The sequence below is a fragment of the Setaria italica genome, chromosome VI (assembly GCF_000263155.2).
Source record: "Setaria italica strain Yugu1 chromosome VI, Setaria_italica_v2.0, whole genome shotgun sequence".
Taxonomy (NCBI): domain Eukaryota; kingdom Viridiplantae; phylum Streptophyta; class Magnoliopsida; order Poales; family Poaceae; genus Setaria; species Setaria italica.
The window spans coordinates 29,780,011-29,797,353 of NC_028455.1; the positions used below are offsets into that span (position 1 = coordinate 29,780,011).

Below are 17,343 nucleotides of genomic sequence, written 5' to 3' on the forward strand. Positions count from 1 at the left end.
TCCTGGGACCGGCAGGGCTCGGAGGCCACGCGGTGGAGCACGGCAACGAAGGCGCGCGCGAGGCGGACGACGAGCGCCGAGAAGCTGATCGGTGTGTGGGAGAAGCTGCGCTGGGAGGAGCCCGTGCTGAATGGGGGCCGACGACGGTCTGTCTTGCTCGCGCGCCGATGCGGTCGGACGGATAGGAGAGCGTGAGGCTCAGAATGAGGCGACTGTGGTTGCGTGCGGGTTGACGCTGGGACAGCTGGTGGTGGGAGCGGCCCTTCTCTTCTCCTCGTCGGCGACACAGATCTATAGTTTTGCGGCACCGTGGTGGTGGGGCTGGAGGGTGCAGGGTATGCTCGTGGTACCATGGTAGTGAGGCGTGATGTGCCGAGCCATCCTTATGGTGCAGATGTCACGAAGGCGACGGGGAGTGAGAAGTTGTTGCAAGCGATGCTCAGCGGCAAGTCTGAGATGCCAGGAGGCGCGCCGCTGCCGGGAGGAGCGCGGCCGGAAGAGCACGCGGTGGCTGGAAGGAGTGCGACGGCTGGGAGGAGCATGGCAAGCGGACGCATAGCATCGGCAGGGAGGTGCAAGCGGTGGAGGGCGCTGCACGTGGGCAGCGATGGAGGGCGGCGATAGAGACGGAGGTGGAGGTACGGCGGCTTGGCGAGTGGAAGCGCGGCGGCGGAGTCGCCCCGGCTGGGTTCCCGTAGTGGTGGTCCGGGAGTGCTGAACCATGTACATCTAGCGAGGGGTTGTATTGCTCCGAGCGAAAGCCCCCACTGGCCTTCGTGCTGGTGGACATGATAGCGGCGTCCTAGAACATCGTTTTCCTCATTGGGGGCGTCATGTTAGAATTACGACCCTGCTGCACGGGATTCTCTAGGTGAAAACCTTGTCCAGATCTTGGACGAGCGATGGCGGCACCATTGGTGTCGTGCCCTCCTTAGAGGCATCGTCTCTAGAGGCCCAACTTGGTTCATGGCATTGCTAAACCATTGACATGGGAGGTCATAGCCGAGGGCAGCATCTCCGCCGCGTAGTGAGCTGAATGGGTGTTGTCGAGCTCATGTGCAGGTGATCGAAGCTATGGTGGCGGCTAGGGGTTGTTGCATGGTTGTCGGATTTGGCTGCTAGCAGCGGACCGCGGCGGCTGATGTTGCTTGGCAGCGGTCAGTGCGGTGTGGGACTGCGTCGGAGGACGGCGCTTGCAACAACGACAGCATGGGACGACTGGGCTTGCAGCGGACTGCGGCGAGTTGCTCAGCTTAGCTGGGCTATCCGGTGCGGTACATCGTCGGAAGACAGCGCAAGCGACTTCTCTGGCTTGCTGACATGGCGGAGAAGGCTATGTACGAGGGTGAAGCAATGAGGCAAGGTCGACACTCTGCGGCAGCTTGGCTGATCAATGGAGATCTTGGGGAGTGAGGTAATATCACTCAACACTCTGACAGCGATAAAAGAAACGGATTCGTAACGTGGAGTTCTGTGGCGGGCGTGGCAAGACCTCCATGCATGGTGTATCTTCGAGGCGACGTGAGAAAGGCAAAGTCCAACGGTGGATATGGCGAGGTCCCCGCGTGTTGTGTTGTTGTGGCGGCGGCTGCGAGACAGCCTTCGAGAGGTCTGAATTTGGTGCTATCACCCTGTCAAGTGGACAGTGATGTTACAGCGGCACTACGACAGAAGGTCCTGCATGGCAGTGGCCTTCTCGGTGCGGTGTGTCTGTTTCTCGGTTCATCGTCGATGATAGGTTACGCTAGGAGGTTTCGAAGGATTCTTGACTGTGTGTATGGTGGTACGGGCTGTGGTAAAGCTACGGTTCTGTCGTCGAGGTGTTGTGAGGAGTGGAGTTCGACATCGGTTGATGTACCAATCCAACCGGCTGAGGAGTTGTAGCATTGAGTTTGTGCCGTCTTTTTTTTCCTTTTTATTATTCTTATCCAGTCTGAACTTCATCTTCTTTATTAATATAATCGGCAGCTCTCCTGGTTGATTCGTTTCAAAAAAGAAAAGGCAGCCCCGTCCAGCGTGGCTGATCCACTAGATACCTTGTCTTTTAAAAATTGTTGTATCTTTTCAAGTAAGCTCTGATGGAAATGAATTTTAGATGAAATCTGTGGCCTTCACGAGAATCAACAAATTTGGAATTTTATCACGTTTTCATTTGAGACCATTTATATTAGGTGCTACAATGTTTAGATCTATATTTGTGGATGTAGAGATTGTTAGTAGTGTAAAACTGTAAATGACCTCAAAACAATATAGATCTACAAACTTGCCAATCTAATCGAGACCTACAATTCTTTATATGAACTTTATTTCCATCTGAGATCCTATAAAAACAATATGTTTTTAGAATTTTTCTAAAAGAACAAACTGCCGGTCAATAGAAATGAATCACCCACTCAAAGGGCAAGAATCCACGGTGGCCCCTTTGTGAATAGGGCAATAAGGTAAGAGTTTTGATATTTATATGTCGACATATTTTTGAAAGAAAATCCTTCGTATTTTTTGATGTTGTAAATGTAGTCACTTGATGTTGCAAACATTATTACCTAATGTTCAAAATATTTCATGATTTTAGGGGAGGAAATATGGCGAATTCTCCTTACGTTACATATGCTATTTACTATATTTCAATGTACTGTTCTTGCATGCTGCATAGTACTTCATGTTTCAATCATATACAGTATGGACGAATAACATCTGCAACACCATATAACAACACATGCAACATCATAAAATTTAACAGAGTTTACTCCTAAAAATCTGTCAACCGATAAATAGACACTCCCATAAGATAACATGGGTTCGGTCCTCCAAGGCTTGTTAGAGCTATCTTCAACATGCCCATGGCTAGATCGATCCGTTTTTGGGTACAATCCCATTTCTCCAGCACGGAAGTTGAACGGGCAGGCGAAATTATGTCACCCTTTCATCAGACAATCTATATTCTTGTAAATTTTGAAAATGGACATTTATTATTTTACTAAACGGAAAATGAGAAATTATAAAAATACAAAATACAGGTTTTGTTGACAGGGCCAAATCTTCTGCTTGGGGATGCTCCGGCTTGGCCTACTGGCTAGCCCGTGGCCCGTAGAGGCATTTATGGGGCTGGGCTGCTACCCGCAACTTTAAAGGCCGAGGTGGTGATTAATTCCATTAGTTTTTGTGGACCGCAATTGATTGATGACCGCACTAGCCAGCTTTGATGGGCCGGGCTACATAAGGGCGGTAGCTAAGCTGGGCTGGTCATTTCCACCAATCCAACCAAATGCGACATCTCGGTCTAGGATTGTTCCTAGAAAAATTACATAATTCGTTTGAATTGTGGGTCTGTATATGTCGAGTGCCAACGTCGCCTAGGATCTTCAAGCCGCCACCGCCACCTCGGTCCGCGGACGACTATGCATCGCAGGTAAACGCTTGTTGCCTGGGTAAGAGGAGGTACATAAATTTGGTCATTAGGGTATTTTCAGCTTGCTGCTGGCCCAAAACTGTTTAATGATTCGTTCGCATGCTTAATTATTTGTTCGCCTCAGATTATATTTTGTTGGGAATGTGAACTTATTTGTTCGCTATTCATTTTGTACTGTTTGTTCTATACAATCAGTTGTTCACGGGTTTAACTTTTTTATTTGTCGTATATTATTATATTATTCGACAAGTTTAATCATTTTTTCGTCATGTATTCACAAATGTTTTTAAAAATAATATCCAAATATAGTTAAGTCGGATCTTGTTTTGAAGGTTTTATCATAAAAACATAATGGTACAATCAAAATTTAATTTTGATACTCAGTTTAAGATCTATGACTTCATTTAGATTCAGATTTGAATGCATGCTAGTGATATTATTGTTTTTGTTCTTTTCCTGCATGGTTCTATTTCTTCGTGCGACAGTGTCACCTTTGGCGACGTCTAGCAGCACACCTTCGGTCCCTTCCTTTATTTCTTCCAACTATCTCGTCATTACCAATTAGATGAGTGGAACCGTCCCCTTCGTAGATTCAATTTTCTAGTAGGTCTTAGTTTTAATTCATATAGGGTTTGGTTTCCTTGATGGTGAGGTGGTGGTGATGAATGGCCATGGGCGGAGCTACAGGGTATGCCGGGTGGGCCGCGGCATACCCTGGGACCTAGCACTTTACCTGTACATCCGTCAGAAATCAAGCTGCAAAAACCGATTCCTAGGCCCAACAAACGATGCAAGGCAGACGATGCCCAGGGCCAGCTTTTGGTCCCCCGCCAGTTGCGACTTGCATTGCGTGGATACGGCGTACATGTACCATGTGCGGACTGCCTGCTTGCCTCTGGTACAAGATTGGCTCCCGAATTGACGCATCAGACTCCACATCTCGACGATCACAACTCCTCCGCCCGCCAGGACTCTCGTCCTCCGCGGCTCCGCCGCCGGCCGCCGCACCAGGCCATCAGGTACAGCACGTCTACGCAAGTGCGCAACTGCGTGGGGGATTTTGTGCCGTTGAGCGAAAACTTCTGATGGTCCACAAGGAAAACTTCTCATCGTCCACAAACCACAAGGAGGTTTAAGATGAATCTATCTTCTATTTTTTCTTATTTGAAAAGACATATATTCTTAAATATTTTTATTTATTTATGTATGAGTGCTTTTTTTATTTCAGTTCATGAGTTTATTGAACAGACCATCAATCCATCAACATTCTTAACTTAATATCATGTGAGGTTGTGATTTGTAAGTTTTCTACCCGAAAATTTAAAACATGATTCTATCGTTACATGTTTGTTTTGCTATAATGTCTAGTTAGTTGTTGTACTTACATTACATAGACATTATTTTTTCAGAACGGTTGGATTATGAAGAGAGGCGGAGATATTGCATCTCTTTTTCAGAAACATGCAGCAAAGAAGGCAGCAGCTGCTTTAAACACTATCCCATCTCCAGTTGAAACTTTTGTGGAAGAACAGAATCAGGTGCATGATAGAGTGGTAGTTGAAGAAATCGCGGATCCTGTGCCCTCGCCTCCGCCACTGCAACCACCCGCATCACAGCCGCCGGTTTATGATATCAATCGCCTTCCACATGATCCAGGTGAAAGGCAGCCCATTGAAAGTTATCATGTTAATGATCAAGATGCAATTCGAAGAGCATATATTATTAAAGGTCGATTCAAACATGTTAATGATGATTTTCCATCAAGAAAAATTGGAGGTAGAGATCGCCAATTCAATTATGTATGGATGTATAATCATGAGTGGCTTGAATATAGTATCAAGAAGGATTCTGCGTTTTGCTTTATATGCTATTTGTTCAAGAAGGGTGTTGGTTCAAATACAGTTATTGTTAGAGGATGGAATAATTGGAATATAGGAAACAAAGCACTTCTCAAACATAGTGGTTCTATGGCACACAATGCAGCTCAGGAGAGATACATTGGTTTTATAAATCCCAAGGTAGCAATTGATTATCACAATGAGAAGTGGACTGATGAGGATCTTTGTCTTTATAAGAAAGGGTTGACATATTCACTTAGATGTATAAAGTTTATTTTGCATCAAGGATTGGCATTTCATGGACATGATGAAAATGAAGAGTCTAGCAACTTAGGAAATTTCATTGACTTTTGAAGTTTCTTGCAGGAAATAGTGATGAAGTGAACAAGTATGTCTTGAATAATGCTCCAGGTAATTGCACCTTTACTAGCCCAGAGATACAAAAGCAAATTATTCATTGTTGTGCCATAGAAACTAGAAAGAAAATAATTGAAGAACTTGATGATGAGCCCTATGCAATTTTAGCTGATGAGTCCAGTGACATATCAGATAAAGAACAACTAGCTCTTTGCTTGCGTTATGTTGATAAACTTGGAAGGCCTTGTGAACATTTTATTGGAGTTGTTCATGTAGATGATACTACCTCTTTGTCACTTAAGGAAGCTATCGAGGGTTTACTTGTTAGTCATGGATTGACTATGACTCAAATTAGAGGTCAAGGTTATGATGGGGCCAGCAATATGAAAGGAGATATTAAAGGGCTAAAAACATTGATCATGCAAGAATCACCTTCTGCGTATTATATTCATTGCTTTGCACATCAACTCCAACTAGTTCTTGTTGCTGTTGCCAAGAGAAATACTGATTGTAAGAGCTTTTTTGATCAAGTATCTATCTTATTGAATATCATTGGAGTTTCTTGCAAGCGTCATGGTATGCTTCGAACTGCTAGGCTTGAGAATATCAAGAAAGCACTTGAGTGTGGTTAGCTTGAATCAGGGAGTGGATTAAATCAAGAGATGAGTTTGCCTAGGCCTGGTGAAACACGATGGGGCTCTCATTACAAAACTATATGCAACATCATTACAATGTATTCCTCAATCCATGATGTGCTCATTGATCTTGGTGATGATATTTCACAGAAGGATGATTGGACAAAGATACATTTTGTGCTTGGAGCATTTGAAACTTTTGAGTTCATTTTCTTTGTGCACTTAATGTTTGTTATTCTTGGATACACAAATGAGTTATCCGAGTGTTTACAGAGAAGTTATCAAGATATTCTTAATGCAATCTCCCTCGTTAATGTGGCAAAGAACAAAATGCAACAGTTAAGGTCTGATGGTTGGGACCACTTCCTTGAGATGGTCACTTCTTTTTGCATTAAACATGATGTTGAAGTTCCTGCTATGGATGGTGATTATGTGCCGTATGGAAAATCAGCAAGGTATGCCCGTGCTCGAAACCAAACAAATGGTGACCATTTTAGAAGAGAATTATATATTGGTGTCATTGATCAAATTAGGCAAGAGCTTGATAATCGGTTTGATGAGATCAATATGGAGCTATTTTCGTGTATGTCAGCCTTCAGTCCTTCCAATTTATTTGCTTCGTTTGATGCACAGAAGGTACGCAGATTGGCTGAATTTTATCCTAAGGACTTCTCTAACAATGATTTGCTAAAACTTGAATTACAACTTGATAATTATATTGATGACATGCGACGAGATGATAGCTTCAAGGGTCTAGACAGCATCGTTAATCTCTCAGTTAAGCTTGTTCAAACACGGAGGCACAAAGTGTATGATATGGTTTACTTGCTTCTCAAATTGATATTACTTTTACCAGTGGCAACAATGAGTGTTGAAAGGGTATTTTCTGTAATGGTTAAAGTGAAAATAAAGTCAAGGAATAAGCTAGGTGACAGTGCTTTGGATGATTGTCTAGTCACATTCATTGAGCGGGATATTTTCTTCCAAGTGAATGAAGAAGATATAATCAAAACATTCATGTCATTCAAAAAGCGGCGGGTAAACAAAGCAGACAAGTAATATTGTAAGTTTCTTTTATACTATATTTTGAACTATTTATATTGTGATTTATATTGTGATTTATATTATGATTTGTTATTGTTTCTAGCTTAATCTTTGAATTTATCGAATTGTAAATGGTTTTATCAAATTGCATAATTTTTTTTTTGCATACCCTATGGTAAAATCCTAGATCCGCCACTGACGATGGCACATCGAAATATCATCCCTTTGGCCTCTCCCTACCTCGATGACTTCCTCTCCCTACCTCAATGATTTCCGTTGGTGTGACGAATAGCCAGTGAAGGTAGATTCAGCTAGATCTATAGACTCTCTTCTGATCTTGGCAGTTAGTGTGTCAATCAGGTAAAGCAAATCCGGTGCCTGTTCATGTGGCAATTTCAACCTCTTTTTCTTGTTTGTTCTGCATCTGATTTTTCCAACCCTCTAATCCGGTGGTGAAGGGTTGCAAGCCTTATTTTGTTGGGGTAATCCCCCAGCCGACAGTGGCTTCTAGATTTTCTTGCTAGCAGCGAGTGTCTATTGTGGTCTTTCAAAGCTTTGTGTGACAAAGGGCATTTGCAGGTTGTCCCTTTCCTTTATCATCTTTTCCGTGCAATCTTCCAGTTCTGCCGACCGATAATCAAAGGAAGAAGATGATCATAAAGGTGTTCAATGTTATTTTATTTTTTAGAAGTTGCCTTGTGTCAAGTTGTTCGGCCCGTTCACTTTAGCTTATTCAGCCGGCTTATCAGCCACCAAACAGTATTTTCCTCTCACAACAAATCAGCCGTTTCAACGCGAACAGAACTGTTCTTTATTTTATACTAGTTACTATTTTTCTTGATAAATACAGTATCACCCATGTCGAGTGCCTTTCTAAAAAAACATACATTATTCGTTGTACTCCCCCAGAAAGATATAGATGTACGTGGCACGTACCACATAAGATAAGGAAACCTGCATTGCATTCGTTTCGTTTTTCCGAAACGTCTACAGCCAGCAAACAGGAGCTACGCCCATCTTCCAATCGGACACCGCGGGCTCTGCCAGCAAACAGCAATTATATTAGGTCCATCTTTGGAGTTTTTAGTTTGCACAATTATTTATTAATATTAGGGACGTCCGTGTAAATGACAGTTAGATAGTGCGATTTCACCGAGACCTGTCCACTCGGATGTAAAATTTGTCTTGTTCATGGCTTAGAACTAGTGTTATTAGCAAGGCGATGACACAATTCGTTTCATGCTACTTGTCACTGTGAGATCTCTTCGCTATATATATGTGAGATTAGTCTTCGATGTAACTAAGAACATATGCTACTACAGTAACTTGCTTGTGCCAAGCTATATTATATAGACAAGGTCATACTAGTAGAGAACTGACCTTCCATCCAGGAGCTTTTATCCCGATTGGTTTTGGACCTAGGACTAAAGTGCCTTTAGTCCTGCACTTTAATCCCGGGTCAAAAATCCACCACCGATGGCCACCAACGAGGGCCTCTTTAGTCTCGGTTGTAACAGCTAGTGGGACGAGGGGGCTTTTTATCCCGGTTGAAAACACCAACCGGGACTAAAGCGGGGCTTTTAGTCCCGGTTGTATTTTCAACCGGGACTTAATGCCTCCCGGGAGCCTTTATCTCCCCCCTCTCTCTTTCCAACTTATCTCCTCCTCTCCCCTCCCTTGTCTTGTCTCCTCCTCTCCCATCCCTTATCTTCTCTCCTCTTCCAGGCCGAGCGGCGTGCGGGGGGCACGAGCGGGTGGCTGGCCGGCGCGGGCTTGGTGGCGCGGGGCGTAGCGGCGCCGACGGGCGCGGGCTTGTTCAGACTGATGACGACGGTGATCGGGTCAAGGAGGGTGCGGTGGTTGCAGACGTAGAGGCATCCTCCTGCCTGGTGCTTCTCTGTGGCGTTCAGCGATGGCGCGGTGACAAGGCGGGAGCGCATTCTGGTGGCCGCGGCGAGCGGGACAGAGACGCGCGGGGCGGAGCGGCGCTGGCAGGCGTAGGCCCGATGGAGTGGGTATTTTTTTATTTTATTTTAACTGTCCGGTTGAATTTTCAGAATCTATAGCCCTATCCAACCAGGACTAAAGGTGAGTTTTCCACCAATACCACAAGCCCACAAGGATACTGTCTATAAGGTGCCAGCGTTGTGCATGTCACGAATACAAGTTTGTGTTCACCTGTGTGCATCTAACGTCGGGACGCTTGATCTGCTCCGGGGCAGAAGGATTGATCAGATGGAGGCTGAGATACCTGCGATTTGGCGCAGTCCAACCGTTTGTCTTTAACAGTCACCGTTGAAGGATATGGCTATGCAGCTATCTCTTTAGTAGGCTTACTGTTGAATATGATCCGAATTATAACATAAGTCTTGTGGGGACGTTTGGAGGGCTCACGGTACGGGTTATGTGATTAGCGGATTTGTTTCCGTATTTGACTGTAGTCAGTTTAGTCCACCCTATATATACATCTTGTAAGTCGCACGGGAAGAGCATAGAAGGCTTATTGTATTCCCTATGTTGTAACTTTTTCACTATAGTGAAGATTGCCGATTGACACCCGTGGTTTTTTCCTATAAGAGTTTTCCACGTAAAAATTGTGTCTCGTGTTCGATCTTGTTTTCTCATTATTTGTGTTGGGGGGAAATATTAACGACCTCCTAATACCGCTTAAAACAGCCGTTACGAAGGCCCTGGCCCAACTGCGGTAATTACGATTACCGCCGACCCGGTAGAGGCAGAACATCCTACTCCGTCCCGCCCGACCCAGGGCCCCGGGGTCGGACAATCCCGACCCCTCGATGGCGGGACTCCGCCTCGCCCGACCGCGGTCCCAGGGTCGGGAGCGCCCGACCCCTCGCCGCAAGACTCCGCCTCGCCCGACCGCGGTCCCAGGGTCGGGAGCGCCCGACCCCTCGCCGCAAGGCTCCGCTTCGCCCGACCCCGGGCGTAAGAGGTCGGGCTCATCCCAGCCCACGAGACAAGAGTCCACCTCGGGCGCAGATCTCGTGGTTCCCCCTGTCGATCTCGCCATAAATGCGTCGCAGACCTGGCAGGGAGAAGGGTGACCGCGCTCCTCACGCAACCCGCTGCAAGTACCCATGCACGACCACACTGTACAAGCTACAGTGCTGGCGGCTCCCTTCCATTCGCCGCAGGGTACTCATGGCCTGCGCCGACCGGAGCAGAGGGAAGACTCGCCCGTCCTCGGACCCCGCGCGCCCTCGGGTCCCGCGCGCCCGGCAGCGGGGATGTGACGCCCTCTCTCCAGAAGCCATCATCAGGGCGGTGGCATCCGCCGTCCTTCCCAACGGACACCGAAGTGACGACGAAACGCCCTCATCATGACCCGGCGGCTACATTCACCGAGGAGGCCATCGACAGGGCGCAACGACAGTTGCCGCGCCGCCATCCTCCTCCAGCATGCGCGTCGACAGACGTCAAAGGCCGGCGAGGACGCCGGGAACCTGGGGACTTGATCCCTCCCTTCGTGTTGTACTTTTTACCCGGCTGTGTTTAAACTCTTTACTGTTCTGCACATCCGGTCTCACCTGTAACCCGGCGATCTCCTTACGATATAAAAGGAGCATCGGGGGCCTGAGATGTGGGGGGATTTTCTTTGCTCAAGCCAACAGCACACTCTCGTACTTCCTGAGAGCACAAGCACACACAAGAGACCTGGGATCAGTTCACTCTCTCGCCCATCTGTAACCCCTACTACAGAACCCCGCGTGGGTAACACGAGCAGCCTCGATACTGGACGTAGGGCTTCCCTTGCCCGAACCAGTCTAAACCCGTGTCTCCCACGCCACCATCTGAAGCCTTACGCGCATAAAAGAAATTTACTGATCTAAGTCTTGATCCGCAAATCTTGACAACGACAATTTGCTAACACTTGCACCTGGCCCCCGAGTTCGGAGTTACATTTGCATCAACTCACCGAATCATTTACTTGGCCTGGGTCACCAATCCTGTCTTACGGGAAGTGCAGACTCCGGGCTTGTGCCTATTGGCTATCTCACGACACTGTCATTGGTGTGCATATTAGCATAACCTTCCTTTATCTAAAAATTAGAACTCCAATTCATGTGGTAAATGTAGGACATTTTGAATCTGAATGTGCTGTGCTGTGCTGGTTTAGTTTTGTCAATACAATAGCACAAAACAATCATACACAGATTACAATTATATATCGACCATTTCAACTGAAGCACACAACAACACTAGACAGAATAACTTGTTGGGAAATACTGTGACGAAAACGAACATACGTTCAACATGACTTGGGTACTGCATGCACGCATGCAAATTATTCAAGATCTCCACGACGATACTGATGATGAAGGTGGCCTAGCTTGTTTACGACGGTACGGCACGGATGCCGAACTCGGCCTTCTCCTTTCTGACCTCCGCCTCATTGATGAAGGTGACCTTGCTCACGACGTCCGCCCGCAGGGTGTCGCCGAAGAGCGCGTATGGGGTGATCTGCAGGCCTGGGTTGGAGCTGCTGTACGCGTTGATCGCGACGGCGGTCGTGTTGCCGATGTTGATCTGGAAGTGCAGCAGGCCCTGCGGGAACACGAAGAGGTCGCCCTTGTTCAGCGTCTTGGTGTAGGCCGTGTTGGTCTCGGCGCTGATGAAGCCGACGGAGATGGTTCCCTCGACGACGAAGATGAGCTCGGAGCCTTCCGGGTGGGTGTGGAGGGGCACGACTCCGCCGACGCCGATGTCGACGCGCGTGGCGCTGATGCCGAGCCCGTTCAGGCCCGGGACCTGCTTGACGTTGGCCGGGGCCAAGCCAGTGTTGAAGGGGGAGAAGACCGGGCCGGATCTGGAGAGGTCGTCGGTGTAGAAGTCGTTGGCGTTGACGAGAGCCTTGGGCTTGCACGGGTAGCCGGACGGCGTGTTTGGGAGGAGCAGGTTGGCGACGCAGAAGTCCTCGGCCAGAGCGAGGGAGGAGAAGGGAAGAAGCAGCAGGGAGAGCAAGGGCACGAGCACGAGGTGGAGCACGGCGGCCTTGGGCGCCATGGTTACCGGCCTGGCTACCTTACCGCTCGTGTAGGTGTTTCTAGGTAGGATATAGCTAAGTGCGTCGCCGTGTGCTTGGACGATGTGTGATTCTTCAGGTGTTTATATAGGAGAAGCGGTGTGCTCAAGCACAAGCACAAGCACAAGCACACAACGCATGTCCAAGGGCATCCGTTACCGTTGTACTTGTAGTGTGAGTTTGACAAGGCACGCGTCGCATTTGTTCATGCACGTACATGCATGCATGCAGAGCGCTATCACGAGTCCACATAGTACCGACTGCGTTGGTCAGCTCAAGGCGGGGACAAATCCGGATCATGTGTACGGCGGCCCATAATTAACCATGCACCGTACTACCACATCAGCTCTAAAATAGAGTTCACTTTAGCTTTATTTTATGTTAAACTGCTCTAACTTTAACAAAGTTTTCTTAGAAACATATATTAGCAACCATAATATCAAATAAATGTACCACCAAGACATATTTTATAATGGATTTAAGAAAACTAATTATATTTGTGTTTTTCTATAAAATGGTTAAAGTTAGAGATGATTGACTTAAAATACAGTTGAAGCTAAGTAAACCATAATTTAAACAAATTAAGGTACTAGCAGAGTGACGAGAAAGCCTTGGCTGCTCGGCTAAGATTTGAAAACTGCTTTATCTTCATATTTTTTCTTTTTTAGCAAACATATATAAATCCGATTTTAAAATATACAAAAATAGTTGGGATCCTTATATTCTTTTGGAAGGGCAAGACGTAGTTAGAAAACTATAGACTTTAATGAGATAAAAACCTCAAATCAAAACATAATGTCCCGCAAAAAAAATCAAACGTGATGAACTACAAAGTTTTCGATCTAATTGAGACCTACAATTTTTATATGAACTTTATTTTCATCTTAGATTCTTTAAAAAGTTAGAAAAAAAACAAACTAGCTTTCTATAGAAACGAATCACAACCTCGAAGGGCTAAGAATCCACGGTGGTACCATCTGTCGCCTTCTAGTGGGTAATAAGATGGTTCACCCTTTCATGAGGCCGTTCTTGTAAATCTTGAAAATAGACATGTATTTTTGCTAAAATGAAAATTAGAAAATATATATTAAAAAATCTAAGTTTTGGTGAAAGAGATAATATACAGACTACTAGAAAACTCAGTATTCGTCCCGAGGCTCAGTACCGGTTAGTTTTTGATCTGGTACTAATATGAGCATTAGTACTGAGTCTAACGGCTAGTTCCCCAGGAGCCCCGCGTGACCCCCTTTAGTACCGGTTGGGGCTCCCAACCGGTACTAATGGGTGATCTTTAGTACCGGTTGGAGCCTCCAACCGGTACTAACTTCCCTCCTATAAATCAGGCACCTTCTTCCTCCTGCCCGAGTCATTTCCTCCAACTCGGGCTTCATCCATTCATGGCGAAATAGCGGAGGTGCTGCCGGATTTTTGACAATTTCGTAGGGATTTCACTCATTCAAGTGTTCTAAAGGTTAGAAACTTCATCCTCCCTTGATACATGGTTAGTATACTAAGTTTTATGCTTTAGAGCTAGAGTAATTTGTAATTTTTAGAATAAGGTACAATTGAGAAATTTTTCATTTATACGCATTTGTTATTTAGAGCTCATATTTTTTATTTTAGAATAAGCTATAATTTTCCTATTAGTTAAAAAAATTGACATTAGGTTAGAGGAATAATTTTATAGTTTAATCCTTTACAAATATGAGCTAAATAAATTATGGGAAAAATATAATTTGTTCATATTTTAGTCATTTGCAAATATGAGCGAGATAAATTGTGGTACATAGAGATAATAAGATGAAATAGAGGTATGTAATTAGTCATTTTTGTAATAAGCTACAATGGAGAAACTTTTTATTATATGTTATGTTTGAGCTAAATAAATTGTGAGGAAAATATAATTCGTTCATAGTTTAGTCATTTGCAAATATGAGCTAAATAAATTGTGGTACATAGAGATGGCTACTACTGCTGGAGGTAGTGGAGATGGTGGGGGCGATCATCGTTCCTCTCGCTGCAAGGGAAAACCATAGTTGGCCCTCATGATAAGCCGAAGAAAATGAGAACAATGCTTCGTTATTTGCAAATATGTCATGAAGATGTTGTTGCGGTGGGTCAGGAACCTATTTTTGGTGGTCGTTATGCTCCACCGCCAGTCCCAGGTGTTTCAGGTCCACTTAGTACTACCGTTGCAGAAGGCACAAATAAACCACAGGATAAGGCTGGGTCAGCGAAACCTTCACCTTCGCCACCCAAGTATGCTTAAAGTCCTCCTAGGTAGTACTCAGTTGATGGTTTGTCGTAGTGTATCATGTTGTTTAGGTCTGAAATTTAAATTTGTGTATTTCTATCTAAACTTTCAGCAACATTTGAGTTTAATAGTATTTGTATCTTGTTTGTGATGTTTCATGTATAATTCTATGGATGATCAGAATATCTTTGGTTCGGTAATACTTTGTAGATGGATCGACAATGGATGTACAGCGCGGACAAAAGCTTCATGGAGTATATTAATGGCTTGCGTGGTTTTCTTGATCTGGCAGAGTCCAACAAGCCACCGTCTAGTTTCATTTGTTACTGTTGAGACCGAATTTTGGAAATATGCTCTGAAAGGAAGGAATCGGCCGATGATGCAAAAATGATGAAATCTCTCCTAAATAAGGCTATTTGCAAGCTGGCCGCAGAAATCAGGAATGCGTGTGCTTGAAGAAAGAGAAAGCAAGAAAGCTAGAAGATTAAAAGAAGAAAATCAACTCACGTACGGAATGTTGAATAAAATATTCTGGAGATTAAAGTTGGTTAGAGATAGAGTTGGATTAATTAGAGATAGAGTTTTTTTTATTAGAAAATATTGTGTACATGGCTTGCCTTGTACGTGGTGCGTCAAAGGCCATCCGCCCTATAAATATAAAGGGTTCTGGTCATTGTAATTTGATCATCACATGATCAATAATACAACATATTTACCTTTACCTTTCGGCTACACGCCATTGCCCTAGGAGTAGGAGTAATGTAGCTTCTCGACGAGTTCCTTCTAGCAAGCTGGGCTGCATCGACCTCGATCTCCGGCGAGCTGCAAGTTCCGTCACCAGGTGTTCTAGGCTTTAACCACCGGGCGCATCGCTGTGGTTTCGTCTAGTTTCATCTACCAGTTATCGAGTATCTTGGATCTTTGACTTACGACGCATCGCTTCTGTCTCGATCTACGGTATTCACCAGTTATCCCGCCTTGATTAAGCTTGCATCGGCTGATATTTATCTGTTCTATCGTCTTGCCGTTTATGACATATTAACTATTATTAATTCTGTCGGAATAGACGATAGATCTATTTTTAATAGCATGTTGCATCTTGATCTTGGCCATCCTTCGAGTGTTGTTGGGAGTAAGTTCCGTTGTGATTGGATCATCGGCTAGCGGGGTTCAGATTAATGTCCTGCTAAATATTTCTAGACTGCAACTACCGGGCGCATCGCTGTGGTTTCACCTAGAGATATTGGTGGTAACGTTAGTTTAGATCTCATCGGCTTGTGGCTCTAGCTATGGTGGGGCAACAACTCAACAGCATCCTATTTTCTATCGGCCGTCTGGCCGATATTTATTGTAAATTATATTAAATCGGCTGGATGGCCGATGAATCACTCACATTCATCAAGGTACTGGAATCGGCTTCACAGCCGATATATTTGTCATGATTTATTTTGTTGCACCATTATCGCTACTGTGCCAAGATTATATCGGTCTGATCGGCCGGTTGCCTCGGACTTCACAATAACTATCATCTCCTTGTCAGTTGAATGGTCAAACTGACTGGCACGCCCGCGCACACCACGCGCGCCGATTTGGATTCTGCACTGGAGTTAAGCAGATCTCCCAGGTCCTCATGTGCTGATGCAGGGTCCACCGCCGCCAGGATTTTGCGTCAACACATTTTGGCACGCTCGGTGGGACACGGTTATGAGGCTCACGTTTTTATTTTTATAAAGATCATCTTCGGCCGCTGTATCGAGTTCATCGGCCAAATAAGTGATCATCGGCTTGTTAGAATTAGTTCAATATAATATTTCAACAAAAGCAGCCGATTGAGCAATTGCAAAAAAAAGATCAAGTCAAGTGTGCGTGTATATGCATGTTTCGGAGGGACCATCGACATAAATTCTAATGATGATTAAAAGATGAAGCTTCCTGCAAAGTGATTGGCTACTCTATCTGGGAAGAATTGTTTTTATCAAGCATATACGGGCCAATGTTGCAATTAGTGAGTAAAAAATGAATCGTGGATTGAAATAAGAGAAGCATCGGCTGATTGCTTCAAGCAAAAAATGCATCGGCCGATTGAGAAGCATCGGCCGATTGATTAGAAAAAAAAGTGTGGCATCGGCCGATGGAAAATTGGTTCAGCCGATTGAAAATTGGATAGGCCGATTGAAAGTTGTATCGGCTGATTAAAAAAAAATGCATCGGCCGATTGGAAATTGCATCGGCTGATGGAAAATGGGATCGGCCGGTTGGAGTTGTATCAGCTGATTAAAAAAAAAACAACGGCCGATCGTAGAGAAAGACATCGGTCGATTAGCATCAGAAAATAGAGAGAGGCATCGGCCGATTAGCGTCAGCAAAAATTAGAGAGAGGCATCGGCCGATTAGCGTCAGCCTGTTGGAATTAAAAAAAACAGAGAGCCATCGGCCGATTAGCATCGGTCAGTTGGAAATAAAAAAAAGAAGGGAGCAGCCAGCCGATGGAAGTTCAGCCGATGGGCAAAGGAATAAATAAAAGAAGAAAAAAAGGGGAAGCAGCTAGCCGATGGAGACTCCAACCAACCGGCAACAAAAAAAAAAAGCCAGCCGATGGAAGGAAAAGAGCAGTCAGCCGATGTGATTTTTTTCAGCCGATTGCTACTTGCCATATTTTCAGCCGATGGTGCTACTTTTTTCCGCCGATAATACTACTTGCCATATTTCAGCCGATGAAGCTAAATTCCAGCTACTGATATGAAAGCTCTTCCGGCCGATTG

General features: G+C 45.1%; 1 protein-coding gene across 1 annotated transcript; it reads right to left on the reverse strand.

Annotated features, from left to right (window-relative positions):
* Positions 1 to 11,369: 11,369 nt before the first annotated feature.
* LOC101781398 (germin-like protein 8-14) lies at positions 11,370 to 12,401 on the reverse strand. The gene has a single exon (XM_004973568.2). It carries the CDS (start codon positions 12,306 to 12,308, stop codon positions 11,640 to 11,642), a length of 669 nt encoding a protein of 222 aa, XP_004973625.1. The 5' UTR covers positions 12,309 to 12,401; the 3' UTR covers positions 11,370 to 11,639.
* Between the last annotated feature and the right edge of the window lie 4,942 nt (positions 12,402 to 17,343).

Excerpts from the sequence above, each read along its gene's own strand:
- LOC101781398 (XM_004973568.2), bottom strand. The coding sequence starts at position 12,308 with ATGGCGCCCAAGGCCGCCGTGCTCCACCTCGTGCTCGTGCCCTTGCTC.